The sequence below is a fragment of the Lissotriton vulgaris genome, chromosome 9 (genome assembly GCF_964263255.1).
Source record: "Lissotriton vulgaris chromosome 9, aLisVul1.2, whole genome shotgun sequence".
In the NCBI taxonomy this organism is placed as follows: domain Eukaryota; kingdom Metazoa; phylum Chordata; class Amphibia; order Caudata; family Salamandridae; genus Lissotriton; species Lissotriton vulgaris.
In genome coordinates, this window is record NC_141697.1 from 571,674,927 (window position 1) to 571,688,231 (window position 13,305).

Below are 13,305 nucleotides of genomic sequence, written 5' to 3' on the forward strand. Positions count from 1 at the left end.
GCGGTCCAAGAATACAGTCTGGTAGAAATCCCAAAAGTTCGTCCTTCGTAGTTTATTTTCCAGCGCGGTCAACCGGTGTCTGTTTCAATAAACAAGTCCACTTCCTCCGTTTCACCGGGACCTGTGACTGCGGTGCAAACCAGGGGCAGAGGTCGCCCTGTAAACAATGTCTTTCACCAAGCACAGCGGCCGCTGTGCGAATGCACTTCCAATCCAGTTTCTCACAAAATTTCCAACGAGACAGCGTGTGTGTCAACTCTTACTATTGACAATTCCACTGGGAATGTATAATTTGTATTTACCAGCCTGTGAGTTAAACTAGGATAAGATGGCCGCCATAGTTACAAGGTTTACGTCCTTTGTCTATTCTTACTATTCACTGATCACATGTGCACTTTGTAACAACTTTATTTAAAAGCTTCATTTTCGTTACATGAGTTACCCGTGAGCAAGGCGAGAGTCAAATCGCCGAAACGCGTTGGGTTTTTTGTTCCATGTTTTCCGTATATCATATGCTGGAACCAAAATGAAGAAATACATTTCATTTGAGCACACACGCTGTCTCGTTGGAAATTTTGTGAGAGAAACTGGATTGGAAGTACATTCGCACAGCGGCCGCTGTGCTTGGTGAAAGACATATATATATATATATATTTTTTTATAAAAACTTCTGAAAAAACATATTCGAGGGTCCTAATGTTTATTATTGGTGACCTCTCGATGTCCACTAATCCTTGAGACCCTGATCCTCCCTGTGTTTCCTAGTAGTTTGGGACATATGGACTGCTACTGCACATTATGGGACTGGGTCAGTTCCAAGTGCAAACTCGCCTGGAGTTTAACTGAGCTACATTGAACAATGCGCTCTTCCCCGTTATTACTAATTTAGCGTAATTAGTTAGGGTCGACTACCCTTTATATTCCTCCCCCCACGAGGCTACATTCGAGTACGGGTCCCTCCCACTATCAAGATAGAGTCCCTCCCGCTTACCTTTGGGTTCATTTGTTCTCTTCCGACCACGGGTGCGTCTACTCCTGTTTTCTGCTCCGCTACCAGAGTGTCATTTTACCTCCGCTTTTATACGTGTTGCATTACCGACTGCTAATCCGTGTCAGCTGTTAAGACACTAGTGTGGGACACACATGCGCAGAAGTGCCCAGATTCCCGGATTACGTGGGCGCCATTGTTTAGTGGTGTGGATAATAGATAGGTAGTGGGATATTCCTAAACGTGATCTGTAACTACGACTGTTCGACCTTAGGATCCTCTTGCATATTAAGTGAAAAGTCCAAGGTTTAGGGATGTATTTATAAATACATTTTATATTAAAGTTGGCATGTCGAGCAATCGCTAAATCTAAGCGTCTGCGCACGTATTGGAAAATATCCTCCTATACTTTGATATAACGGGGAGCGGTGAAAATCTCCCAATTAGGGGACTCCTAGCTTTACTCAGGTTATATTTTTAATACCCGGCGGTGGTATATACGGAATGTTTATTTTGAGGGGGCATGATTATCTGGTTTCTCAGTGTCGTTTCTATCATGACTACTTTTATTTCTTTACTATTTTATTGTAATAGTTGTTATAAGGGCTAAGCCCATCATGAATAGATGAGTTCCCAATCTTAAGGTTTCAGACACAGTGACCTATATATATCACGCTGGGTATCGAATGGCAAATTATAGAAGGTGTACAATATAGGGTACAGATCAAGACAGAGACCCCAACATCTTAATCATTGTGTTCTACCTAGATCAGAGTCTCCCAGTCTTCTCTGGTATTAAGACCCTTTCTTATAGTATACAATTTTAAGATGTACCATTGTTCTTGTTGTTTTCGTTTTTTTGTACTATTTCCTTGTCTTGTTTGTTCAAGTCCAGGAAATCTCTGTAATCAGGTTTATTGTGAAGTGGGGATTTGTCTCAAGAAATATTGCAAGGGCTTTTGAATCTTGAAATCAGCATCATTTATAGATGTTTTTTCTCCTGGGGTTTTGCTTCCAACTATAGATGTTATGTGCTTTACTTTAGATTAAGCTGTGATGAACTTCGATAGGACATGTTGACACTTAATAATGTGTGTTTCCTTCTCTGTTATCTGTATACACTGATGAATTATTTTTAACGTTGTTTTTATTGTATCAAGTATTTGTCTTTTTCATGAATTTCAAAATTTATTATGTAATGAATTCTGTTTTATTTATGTGTAATTTTTTTTTAATAAAAAGTCTGAACGGTATAAATTAGTTTGTGACCAGGGATTATGAATGATGCTCAGAAAATCTAGTGTGAGTTAATTTCCTTTTCCAGGGATTCTCTTTAGACTGTCTGTAGTACCCTGTTCCCTGGCACTTGTGGGGTCATCTCTTTTTGTTGACTGTAAACAGCCTTGTGCTGGAGAGATTCTTTATTTCTCTGGGAGTATCTATCCCTATAAACCATAAGCTGGTCATCCTTAATTTAAGCAAAGCATTCAATGAAGACCTTTGGCTTCAGTGAGGACCAGCTTAATAAGATTCTTGGTGCCAATAGAAGTGGTAACTCCATAACAGTAATCCCCAATGGGGGAGAAAAATGGAACGAATTGGTTAATCTAAAAAAGAAAATTATTCGCACTGAATTACATGCAGAGTTTATGGCACAGTAGGTTAGAGCAGGGACCATACCTATAGGGCTCCAAGTCCGTAATGAACATGGTCTATTCGTCAATAATCCCAAATTTCTTGAAACATGGACATTCATCTCGAACAGATGTAGTCGGGATTGGATGATCCTAATAATAGAAACTGCCCAAAGTACTATACTCATAGAAAAAAGGGAGATCGAAGAACTAGAGAAAACCCTATCTGAAACTAATATACTAGAAGAGGCCAAGAAAAAGATAGAGATAAATCAAGACATGAATGGCTATTGCGAATATCTAACAAATAAAAAAACTTCAAAACTCAGAAAAGATATAACCAAATTCAGCCAAGAAGTAATCTACCCATTCCTTAGAAAGGAATATTACACAGAAAAACCTGAACAAAATTGGGACAGAGGTGGAAGGGTAAGATTCTAAAATAGGCGCCCAAGACATATGAACTTCTCCGGCTCCTCAGAAAGCAGTGGGGGAGAGGATGAGATACCCCGTAGAGACGAGGAGATTTATAATCAGAGTAGAAATTTCGATGATTTTTTTAGACCAGCGCCCACAAAGACCATCAAGGGGCTTCTCAAACCGGGGGAGGGGAGGATACACAGAGAAACCCCAGACACGAGACTCCGACCAGGAATACCAGAACAACCCAGCACCTCAAGAATACAAAAAGACGAGGATCAAGGTCTACTGGAGGTAGAGACCACCCCCATTATAAACTTATCCAGTAGAATTCTAACAGATACAGAAGAGGAAGTCCTTAGGATGGGCTTCAGCTTTGTTCCAACGGTAGGCATCAACAAGTTCCAATTAGAAAAGGACTTAAGGTCATTCTTTAGAAAAATTAGACTACGTAAGTTTTTTGAAGGAAGACCGCAAAGGGAGCCTCACATAGACTCGGGTCTTAGAGCGAAGTCCACCTTCACACCAAGCTTAGGAATGGTTGATAAAAATAGATCTTTTTGAAAGCATGGTCAAAATAGAAATAGGGAGGGTTGTAGAGAAAAACATCATATTCAACATAATATCTCAAAGAAACAGAGAGAAGCCCTAAACTCATTAGCTCAAGATACCATGATAACTATAAAGCCGGCAGACAAGGGGGGGGGGGGTAGTGGTCTTTAATACCAACGATTATGAACGAAGGGCCCTAGCCCTCCTCTCGAATGCCGAGCATTATTCAAGGGTCTCATCTCAGACTAGAATCCCTAAAACAAGAAGTATTTTCTTTTCTAACCAATGCCAAAGACAACGGTACTATCACTGAGGAAGAATTTAATTTTCTAAAAAATGAGAACCCTAAAACGCCCGCATTTTATGGACTTCCCAAAGTCCACAAAAGTATAGAGGATCCACCCCTAAGACCGATAGTGGCCTCCATTGACTCCTTACTAGAACCTCTGAGTATATACGCAGACAAATTTTTAAAGCCATTAGTTCAGGTCCAAAAATCGTATATTAAGGACACAAAAGACATGATAACCAGGGTAGAGGGACTAAGTTTTAATGCAGAGACAGAATACATGGTGACCTTAGATGTAGAGTCCCTCTACACAAATATACCACAACACGATACAATAAATGTCATCCGGACACTTCTGGATGAAAATGAGATAGTAGGTGGAGACAATAACTTCATAGTCCAATGTGTATCAATGGTATTACTTAACAATATTATTCTCTAAAAAAAGATCTTTACATCCAACGTAAAGGCACCAGCATGGGCACGGCCTGTGCACCGAGCTTGGCATGCATTTATGTAAGTATCTTTGAAGAAAAGCATATCTATAATGAAATTAGCCCCTTCTATGAGAATATAAAAAACTGGGCAAGATTCATAGACGATATCTTTTTTATTTGGTCAGGACCGGAACAAGTTTTAAAATAATTTTTAAGTTGGATTAACTTAGGAGATGCAAACTTAAAGTTCACAGCATCATACAGTAACAGAAAAGTACATTTTTTTTAGACATTAGCATCAAAGCAGACAATAACCAACTAGTGGTAGAACTGTACAAAAAGAAAACAGACCGTAATACGGTCTTACATTATAACAGCTACCACCCGAAAAGTCAGAAAGACAACATCCCCTTCGGCGAATTTCTCCGACTTAGGAGGAATTGTACCTCCTTAGATGACTTCTACAAACACGCAGAAGCCCCCAAACAAAAATTTCTGGATAGGGGATATCCTAAGAAACTTGTCAATTACTCTCTAAAACGAGCCAGATACTATAACAGAGATAGCCTTCTGGACAAAAAAGAAAGAGATAAAAGTTTGGACAAAATAGTCATGGTTAGTCAATTCTCGACAATTTCAAATCAAATAAAAAAATATAATCAACCATAACTGGAAAATTCTAAACGAGGGAACGGAAAACAAACTTCCGAAACCTTTATATGCCTTTAGAAAAAACAAAAATCTGCGTTCCACTCTGGTACATACTTACAGAGAAGATATATCAGGCGGACAAAAAACTCTATCAGGCACCATGGCCATAGGAAACCACAAATGTGGCTCATGTAGCGTATGAGACTCCTGCCTGGTGACAAAGGAAATTTGCCTTAATGGGGTCACCCATAAGGTAAACACCTTAAACAACTATAGAAGCAAAAATCTAATATACCTAATCCTATGCCCTTGTGGCCAAGGATATATAGGAGAGACAGGCAGAGAGTTGAGAATACACATAGGAAAACATAAATCAGCTATCAGGTTAAATAAAGAAAACGCCCCTCTAGTCAACCACTGGAAAGAAAATGGACACAACGAATCAGAAATCAAATGGGTAGTACTTGAAAAAATTAAAGAACAAACAAGACAAGGAAATAGTACAAATAAACGAAAACAACAAGAACAATGGTACATCTTAAAATGTGATACTATAAGAAAGGGTCTTAATACCAGAGAAGACTGGGAGACTCTGATCTAGGTAGAACACAAAAATTAAGATGTTGGGGTCTCTGTCTTGATCTGTACCCTATATTGTACACCTATAATTTGCCATTCGATACCCAGCGTGATCTATATAGGTCACTGTGTCTGAAACCTTAAGAATGGGAACTCATCTATTCATGATGGGCTTAGCCCTTATAACAACTATTACAATAAAATAGTAAAGAAATAAAAGTAATCATGATAGAAACGACATTGAGAAACCAGATAATCATGCCCCCTCAAAATAAACATTCCGTATATACCACCGCCGGGTATTAAAAATATAACCCGAGTAAAGCTAGGAGTCCCCTAATTGGGAGATTTTCACCGCTCCCCGTTATATCAAAGTATAGGAGGATATTTTCCAATACGTGCGCAGACGCTTAGATTTAGCGATTGCTCGACATGCCAACTTTAATATAAAATGTATTTATAAATACATCCCTAAACCTTGGACTTTTCACTTAATATGCAAGAGGATCCTGAGGTCGAACAGTCGTAGTTCCAGATCACGTTTAGGAATATCCCACTACCTATCTATTATCCACAACACTAAACAATGGCGCCCACGTAATCCGGGCACTTCTGCGCTTGCGTGTCCCACACTAGTGTCTTAACAGCTGACACGGAATAGCAGACGGTAATGCAACACTTATAAAAGCAGAGGTAAAACGACACTCGGGTAACGGAGCAGAAAACAGGAGTAGACGCACCCGTGGTCGGATGAGAACAAATGAACCCAAAGGTAAGCAGGAGGGACTCTATCTTGATAGTGGGAGGGACCCGTACTCGAATGTAGCCTCGTGGGGGGAGGAAAATAAAGGGTAGTCTACCCTAACTAATAGCGCTAAATTAGTAATAACGGGGAAGAGCGCAATGTTCAATGTAGCTCAGTTCAACTCCAGGCGAGTTTGCACTTGGAACTGACCCCGTCCCATAATGTGCAGTAGCAGTCCATATGTCCCAAACTACTAGGAAACGCGGGAGGATCAGGATCTCTAGGATTAGTGGACATCGAGAGGCCACAAATAATAAACATTAGGACCCTCGAATATGTTTTTTCGGAAGTTGTATAAAAAAAAAATATATATGTTGGATTTAATTATACTGCAGCCCTGCCGTGGAGAGCTGCGCCATCTCCAAACTCACGAGTGAGAGGCTGCAAGTTGGAACTGTGCCATACTTGAAGGACAGCATTTCAGAGGAATGTAAAATAAAAACGGACTCAGCAAACATGACCCACTGGAGGGGAACAACATTTTCCAGAAAATGAACTTTTAAAAGGTCATGCACGAGGCAGCACCTATTGGAAGGTAATGAACTACTCTGATGGGGACTACAAATCCTAGCATGCTTGGAGGGAGTGACGTAAACAGCAAGGCTCACTGGGAGTGTAAAAGGAGGCATGCCTAAAATCAAATAATCAGAGTCAGCTGCCAAACCCATGAAAAGGTCCATGATTAAGAGGCAGGAGCCTAGAAACGCGTCGGACGGAAATGAAATGCCAAGATGAATGCTGCTGCTCGTTTTCTCATTTTAAATAAACCGGATGGTTACTTCTGAAATTGTGTGCGCTCTCATTGCTTTGGGCAAAACTGTTGGATATATATATATACACACAACAAATAGCTTTCTATGTATCTCAATAACTCTGTAATAAACGGTAGGGACTAGGACAGGGGTGTAGTCCTACAGGGTATCACCTTTCCTAGCCTAATTTAGACAACTTAGGAAAGTATAAACGCAAATGTAGGGCAACATCTAATGCCCAGTACTAAACAAACATGCTAAAATTTAAACTTGCCAATAATTACATCGATATTGAGTGCAACAATCTGCATTTTACGTTCCACATAGATCAGACATATCTAGGTCTAAGCCATTTACCGTTATCCAGAGGTATATGGGGCACGAATGAAAGAAAGACCACGGGGAGGAGGCTACCCCCTATACTAGTAGGTATGTATACAGTTTGAAGAAATGTTTCAACACAGAGATATATACTCTAAATTTCCAGAAATAAAAACTACTGGTATTATCCTACGCAGGGGTCCCATCCACAGAACAGGTGAAACTCCCGTATCCAGAGGGTTGTTCATCAAACTTTCAAAAGGCAACCCCCTAAACTAATAGGTATGTATATATTTTGAAAAAAGGTCTCAACACGGGGAGATATATACTCCAAATTCCTCCAAGCTAAATAGAAACTACTGGTATTATCCTATGCAGGGGTCCCATCCACAGAGCAGGCGCAACTCCTGATTCCAGAGGGTTGTTCATCAAATTGGCAGGGCATCTATATGAACCTGAGAAGACATGAGAGCAAGGGATCTTTCTAATACGGTAATATTCTAGGTTTTCGGTATACCCAGAGTGACAATCATGTATAGATAGCTGTACTGAAAGAACAACTTCTAACATATATCAAGGACTAATACACACATAATGTGCCTTTTCAGACCGCGTATACTTGAACGGTCTAATCTAAAGACCCAGGGTAACGTGGAGTAGGTCCTGATTCCATCTATAAGAAACAGAACCTTATTCTTAAGGTCAGTACAATATGTGTGAATGGTATGTGTGAGCAGATATAGAAGTAACTGGTCATCAACTAGGTTATAACGGAGGGCTGTTGAAATAAAAGAACAAATGAAAACATGTGATTTGCCGTTAAGAACTTAGAGGTAATGTGTACATAGTATGCAATAGATGTACCTATATGGCATTTATAGAAACATATGTCCGAACAGCACATTGATTAGAGAGGAAAAAGTTTTGTACTTTAAATAGGAACCGTCTTTTCTATGTATTGAATCAATCCTTTTACAACACACAGGAAGGATACATGAGGTTAACCCCAACAACTTCAAAACTGTCCTGAAGAAGGTGTGCCATTATTCAAAGGCAGTGACACCGAAACGCGTCGACGCTTTTTTGTTTCTTAGAATTCAAGCCCAGGAAATCTCTGTAATCAGATTTATTGTGAAGTGGGGATTTGTTTCAAGAAATATTGCAAGGGCTTTTGAATCTTGAAATCAGCATCATTTATAGATGTTTTTTCTCCTGGTGTTTTGCTTCCAACTATAGATGTTATATGCTTTACTTTAGATTAAGCTGTGATGAACTTAGATAGGACATGTTGACACTTAATAATGTGTGTTTCCTTCTCTGTTGATATCTGTATACACTGATGAATTATTTTTAACGTTGCTTTTATTGTATCAACCATTTGTCTTTTTCATGAATTTCAAAATTTATTATGTAACGAATTGTTTTATTTATATGTGTAAAAATTTAATAAAAAGTCTGTGAACGGTATAAATTAGTTTGTGACCAGTGATTATGAATGATGCTCAGAAAATCTAGTGTGAGTGAGTGAATTTCCTTTTCCAGGGATTCTCTTTAGACTTTCTCAATGTGGTATATGAGCCTGGGGAAGGTCGTGCTGTGTGGCACAACATCCAGTGCGGGAAGCTTGGCCGAGGCGGCCGCTGCCAAATGGAAGCTTCTAAATTGAAGGCAGGGGAGACAAATGCAGTAAACCACCATGTGAGCAGGGCCCTGGAATAGAAGGAACAAGATACCGGCTCTGTACGACCCTAACTCTTTGCTGTGCCAATCGTCACCCACCTACGAGCGGCAGCGGTACTAGGTGGAAGACCGGAGCACCCTGGTGAAACGTAGCCTAGCAGTATCCTCACTCCCATGTGTAGAACTGCCCCATCCCTAAAACACTGCCAGTTATAAGTGCACTTCCAGAGGGTCCCCTGACAGCGCACCTCCTTTCCCCACAATTTAGATCACCACCAGGGAGGGTTCGGTTGTCAGCTGTCCTCCGGCAAGACTCTTGCACGCCCTGGAGAGGCTATATGGCTCGTATCAGTACCCTAAGCACCCCCCCAAAGCCCCCAGAGAAATTTGCATTGTGTGGCACTACTCTAGTGTATTGGACTGTCAATCTTAACAAAAGCCAACACTCTGAAGTGCAAAGATTTTTCAGATGCCCGGTTTGTGGCAAGTGTATCAGGCAAGGCCAAACCTATTCTATGTATAAATACTGGCTTTATATGTTTCTGCAAATATCAGTGACCTGACAAATTAAGTTGCCCAGAACCAGAACTTCCTTGAGGTGTGTTTGTACCATGTATAGGGGGGGGGGGGGGGGGGGGGGGGACGACGACGACTTTCAAGGCCACAGGGAAACATTACGCAAAGAACTGGGCAGGGCATTCACTTCAACAACATACAATTCATATGTTGTAATGTTGCTATTCTATGTTTAACTTCCTTCCTTGAAGAAACGATTTTCTGTTTCCTGCATCAGGAACTCAGAAAAGGTGCCACTGACTAATGTCTAGTTCCTTCAGTAAGGGCTCAGTCTGAAGCAAGGTAAGCTGAAGGAAGCAAGAGCGTCTACAACATGGGTCTGCAACCTTTTTTTGTAATAACAGCTACTTCTGTTAAATGAAAATCATCCTGCGTTACTAAGGTTATTAGTGCTGCAACAGTAAGCACATCAGACAAGACTACATTAGTCGATACCCCAAGCAAGATTACTCAGGATCACCGGGTAGGTTTGCCAAAAGAAATGTAAAAAAAAAAACCCCAAAAACACAAACACAGCTTTTTCAGTTTTGAATGCCTCTACATGGCAAATGCATGACAGACACAGCTGAAATGCCACTGGTACCAAGGTAATAGTAATAAGTTTCTCCAGTACTTTATGACCAATCAAACGTCATCATTAAATATAATTTTGGTAATTCCACCAAATTTTTCTGATCAGCTTTGAGCTCGGAAAATATGCATATTTACGTCTCAAATAAAGGCTCTTTAATTTTGCTACACATCTATAATTCAACAAAGCAAGTGATTCTAAATTGGTAGGCTGGGCTGCAGACAGGAGAGCTACTCACAGGTAGCTGGAGAGCTACCAGTAGATCAAAAGCTACTCGTTGGAGAAATCTGGTCTACAACATTCCTTCTGCAGCTGCTCATTCACACAGCCCTTTGGGCTACACACCTGATTTCAGAGCGCTCCTTAGTTCTACAACTAGTCCTCGCCACCCTCATACACATTTTCAGGTCACCATGAACCACCATAAAAAAATAACACAGAAAGCAAATTGTATAGTGCCATTTCCAGTTTATTGCAGAGCAAATAAAATCCGACATACTTTTTCAAATTTGACTTTATAAAGTACTCTTTTCCGCCAGAACAAAGTGCCACAGGGGAGCTAGAAGACGGGCTTGCTGCAAATCAGTCACTTCCTGTGTTAGTGCAACATACAACCCTTCCCATCCGCATCAACTCGTTCTACGGCAGTCTCAACATATAGTTAAAGTTATTTAAAGGCCTACGACTGTGCTAAGTCTCTCTCCGACCTACACCATAAGACAGAGGTTATGACAATGAGGGCAGCAGCATCTGAACTCCAACTATCTAAACCAGAACAAAGCAAACGCTGATACAGTGATACAGAGGACCCCCGTTCAGTTTTTAAGCATCAGAAATCGTGCATTAAAATATTTCGTCATCGAAACAGTGTGCTACGAGTTGCCCCATCACCACCAGGGTACTACCAACAAGGTCCCATTCTAGTGGAATTAACTTGTACACATAGCTTTCTGTCCAAATGAGAAAATTACATCTAAATGTACACTTTGTGCCTGTATTTGACCCAATTATCCCGCCCCAATTAGCTCACATCTGTAAGTGCTCTATTTTGAAAAACTGATCATACTGTAAGAATTACCATTTTATCTGAAGAACCATAAAGGTGCACGGTTTAACCCCCATATAGACACTGCACCAACCGTCCAATAATGGCCCACAATGGATGCGGCTACTAGCTCTCCAAGCAGTTGAACGCATGATCCAACAGCCCTGTTGTGTGTCTAGATCTTCAGATGCTTCAAAGGCTGGGATGAGCCAAGTGCCAATGTCAGGGGCCAAACAGGACCCTCGTTAAATAAGTAAAATGCTCAGCTCCTGTGGCCACAGAGAATCCCATACTAGCTGAAATCCCAGATTCTTCATGGTATTATGGGAGGGGCACCAAAAGGTCCTGAATAATCTGGTTACACTACCCTTTTAGTAATTCAACAATTGTCATTCTTGAGGTCAATGTTGCCCAACTGGTAGCCGGCACACGTTTCACTTACAAATATTGACCGCAATTAACGAGGAGGGGTGTTGGTCAGCAAGGAGAGTCTGGTTACATAGTCTTGGAGCAGTAAAACTGTTCAATGCCCTCAGCTGCAGCATGGTATGAAGAGATAAGTAAACCGTTGAAAAAGGACAATGATGCTGGTGGCAAAATATTATAAAAGCGGAGGACTCACAGGAAGTGGGGGGGGGGGGGAGGAACAAGGGGGGGGGAAGAAGAGGGAAGGGAAGGATGGTAACAAGCAAGCACAACCAGCTACACTCTAGGTTGCACAGTGGTGAGGAGTAAAGGTTTTCTAACAACCACTCAGAGCTGAGACACAATATTGTTGGCCAGGCTGCAGCTCAGGCCGGTGCCATCTTCTTCAACGTTGATAGACTTCACGATGCAATTATCAATGACCATAGAGAACCTAGGAAAGAGCAAAGAGGAGAGCCCATTAATTCCAAACAGTCTCAGATAAGGTGCTTACGCTCCAAGTAGGCCCTTGTTGTGGTTCTACTTGGGCACATCATTTAGGACATGTAAAGCAAGTCTGCACCTTGCTTGCGCTTGGTAAGAAATCATATGGGCTTAAGCAGGACATGCAAAACTTAAGCCTGCAGGCAGACCTGGATTCTTTTATTATTAACTGTGTGATTACTTAAAATCTTTACAGTATAACACACATGAACAGCACCCACCCTCCCGACCACCCTTCTCACAGGGACAACCTGGTATTCAGCTTTAAAATAGCACCGTGGCTACATTTACTGCTTAATGTCCATTTAAAAAGGAGTTCACATATTGTGTCACCACCCTTTCACATTTTCACTCCTGTGGGGATCAATGGTTATATAAAAATCCAACAGGGTCATTCCCTCCGTGATGTTAATTGTCATTAATAAAAGTTCTTAGCGTTTAACCCTGGTGGGCCCCACATTCACTTTAGGATGCCAGTGTCCGTGCAAAAACCACTGAGTTAGGCAACGACTGAAAGGGTTCGGGAAACAGATTATTTTCATTACAGAATGACAGGGACCCTGAAATCTGTGGCCTTTTGATCGGAATCAAGTGCAATTCTAATTTGATGGGTAAACTTGCCAACTCTGGCAAGTAAGCAAGTTGTGGTTTCTGAGAAGCACCATTCAAATGCAAGTTCTGAGGCCCATGTCCCCTAGGACAGGGCCCAGCAAACGACAATGGCGACGATTGCTGGCCAGCTTTGGGCAGCAGCATAAGAGATGTACCATGATTTTCTGCCGTAATTGCATAACCGGCAGGAGCTGATGTGGTCTGTACGTGCCCATTTTGGGTTGAAAACCGAAACCTTGAGGGGCGTGAAGCGCAAGTACAGAATTTTCTTTCTTGCTTGGGCTGAGAGAGAGTCTCGCAAATATGGTTGAGTTTTCCCAGAAGTATATGACTTATTCAGGGCCAGTGTGAGAGTTGTACGGGAGTGATGATCGATCAAGTTCAGACGAGATGGTCTGGACTTGGAGCTTCATAGCTTTGGCCCAGGCAGAGTAAGGAATCTTGTGAAGGGGCATGCTCTTTGCCTAGATTATCAGTTGGTCTA

General features: G+C 41.2%; 1 protein-coding gene across 1 annotated transcript in view; it reads right to left on the reverse strand.

Moving 5' to 3' along the window:
• Nucleotides 1-10,706: 10,706 nt before the first annotated feature.
• Nucleotides 10,707-13,305, reverse strand: part of LOC147691850 (peroxiredoxin-5, mitochondrial-like) — a 46,347-nt gene continuing 43,748 nt past the window's right edge. Inside the window, exon 6 of the mRNA XM_086938125.1 lies at nucleotides 10,707-12,159. Coding sequence (XP_086794251.1) covers nucleotides 12,054-12,159 — 106 coding nt within the window. The 3' untranslated portion in view covers nucleotides 10,707-12,053. The remainder of the gene's footprint in view (nucleotides 12,160-13,305) is intronic.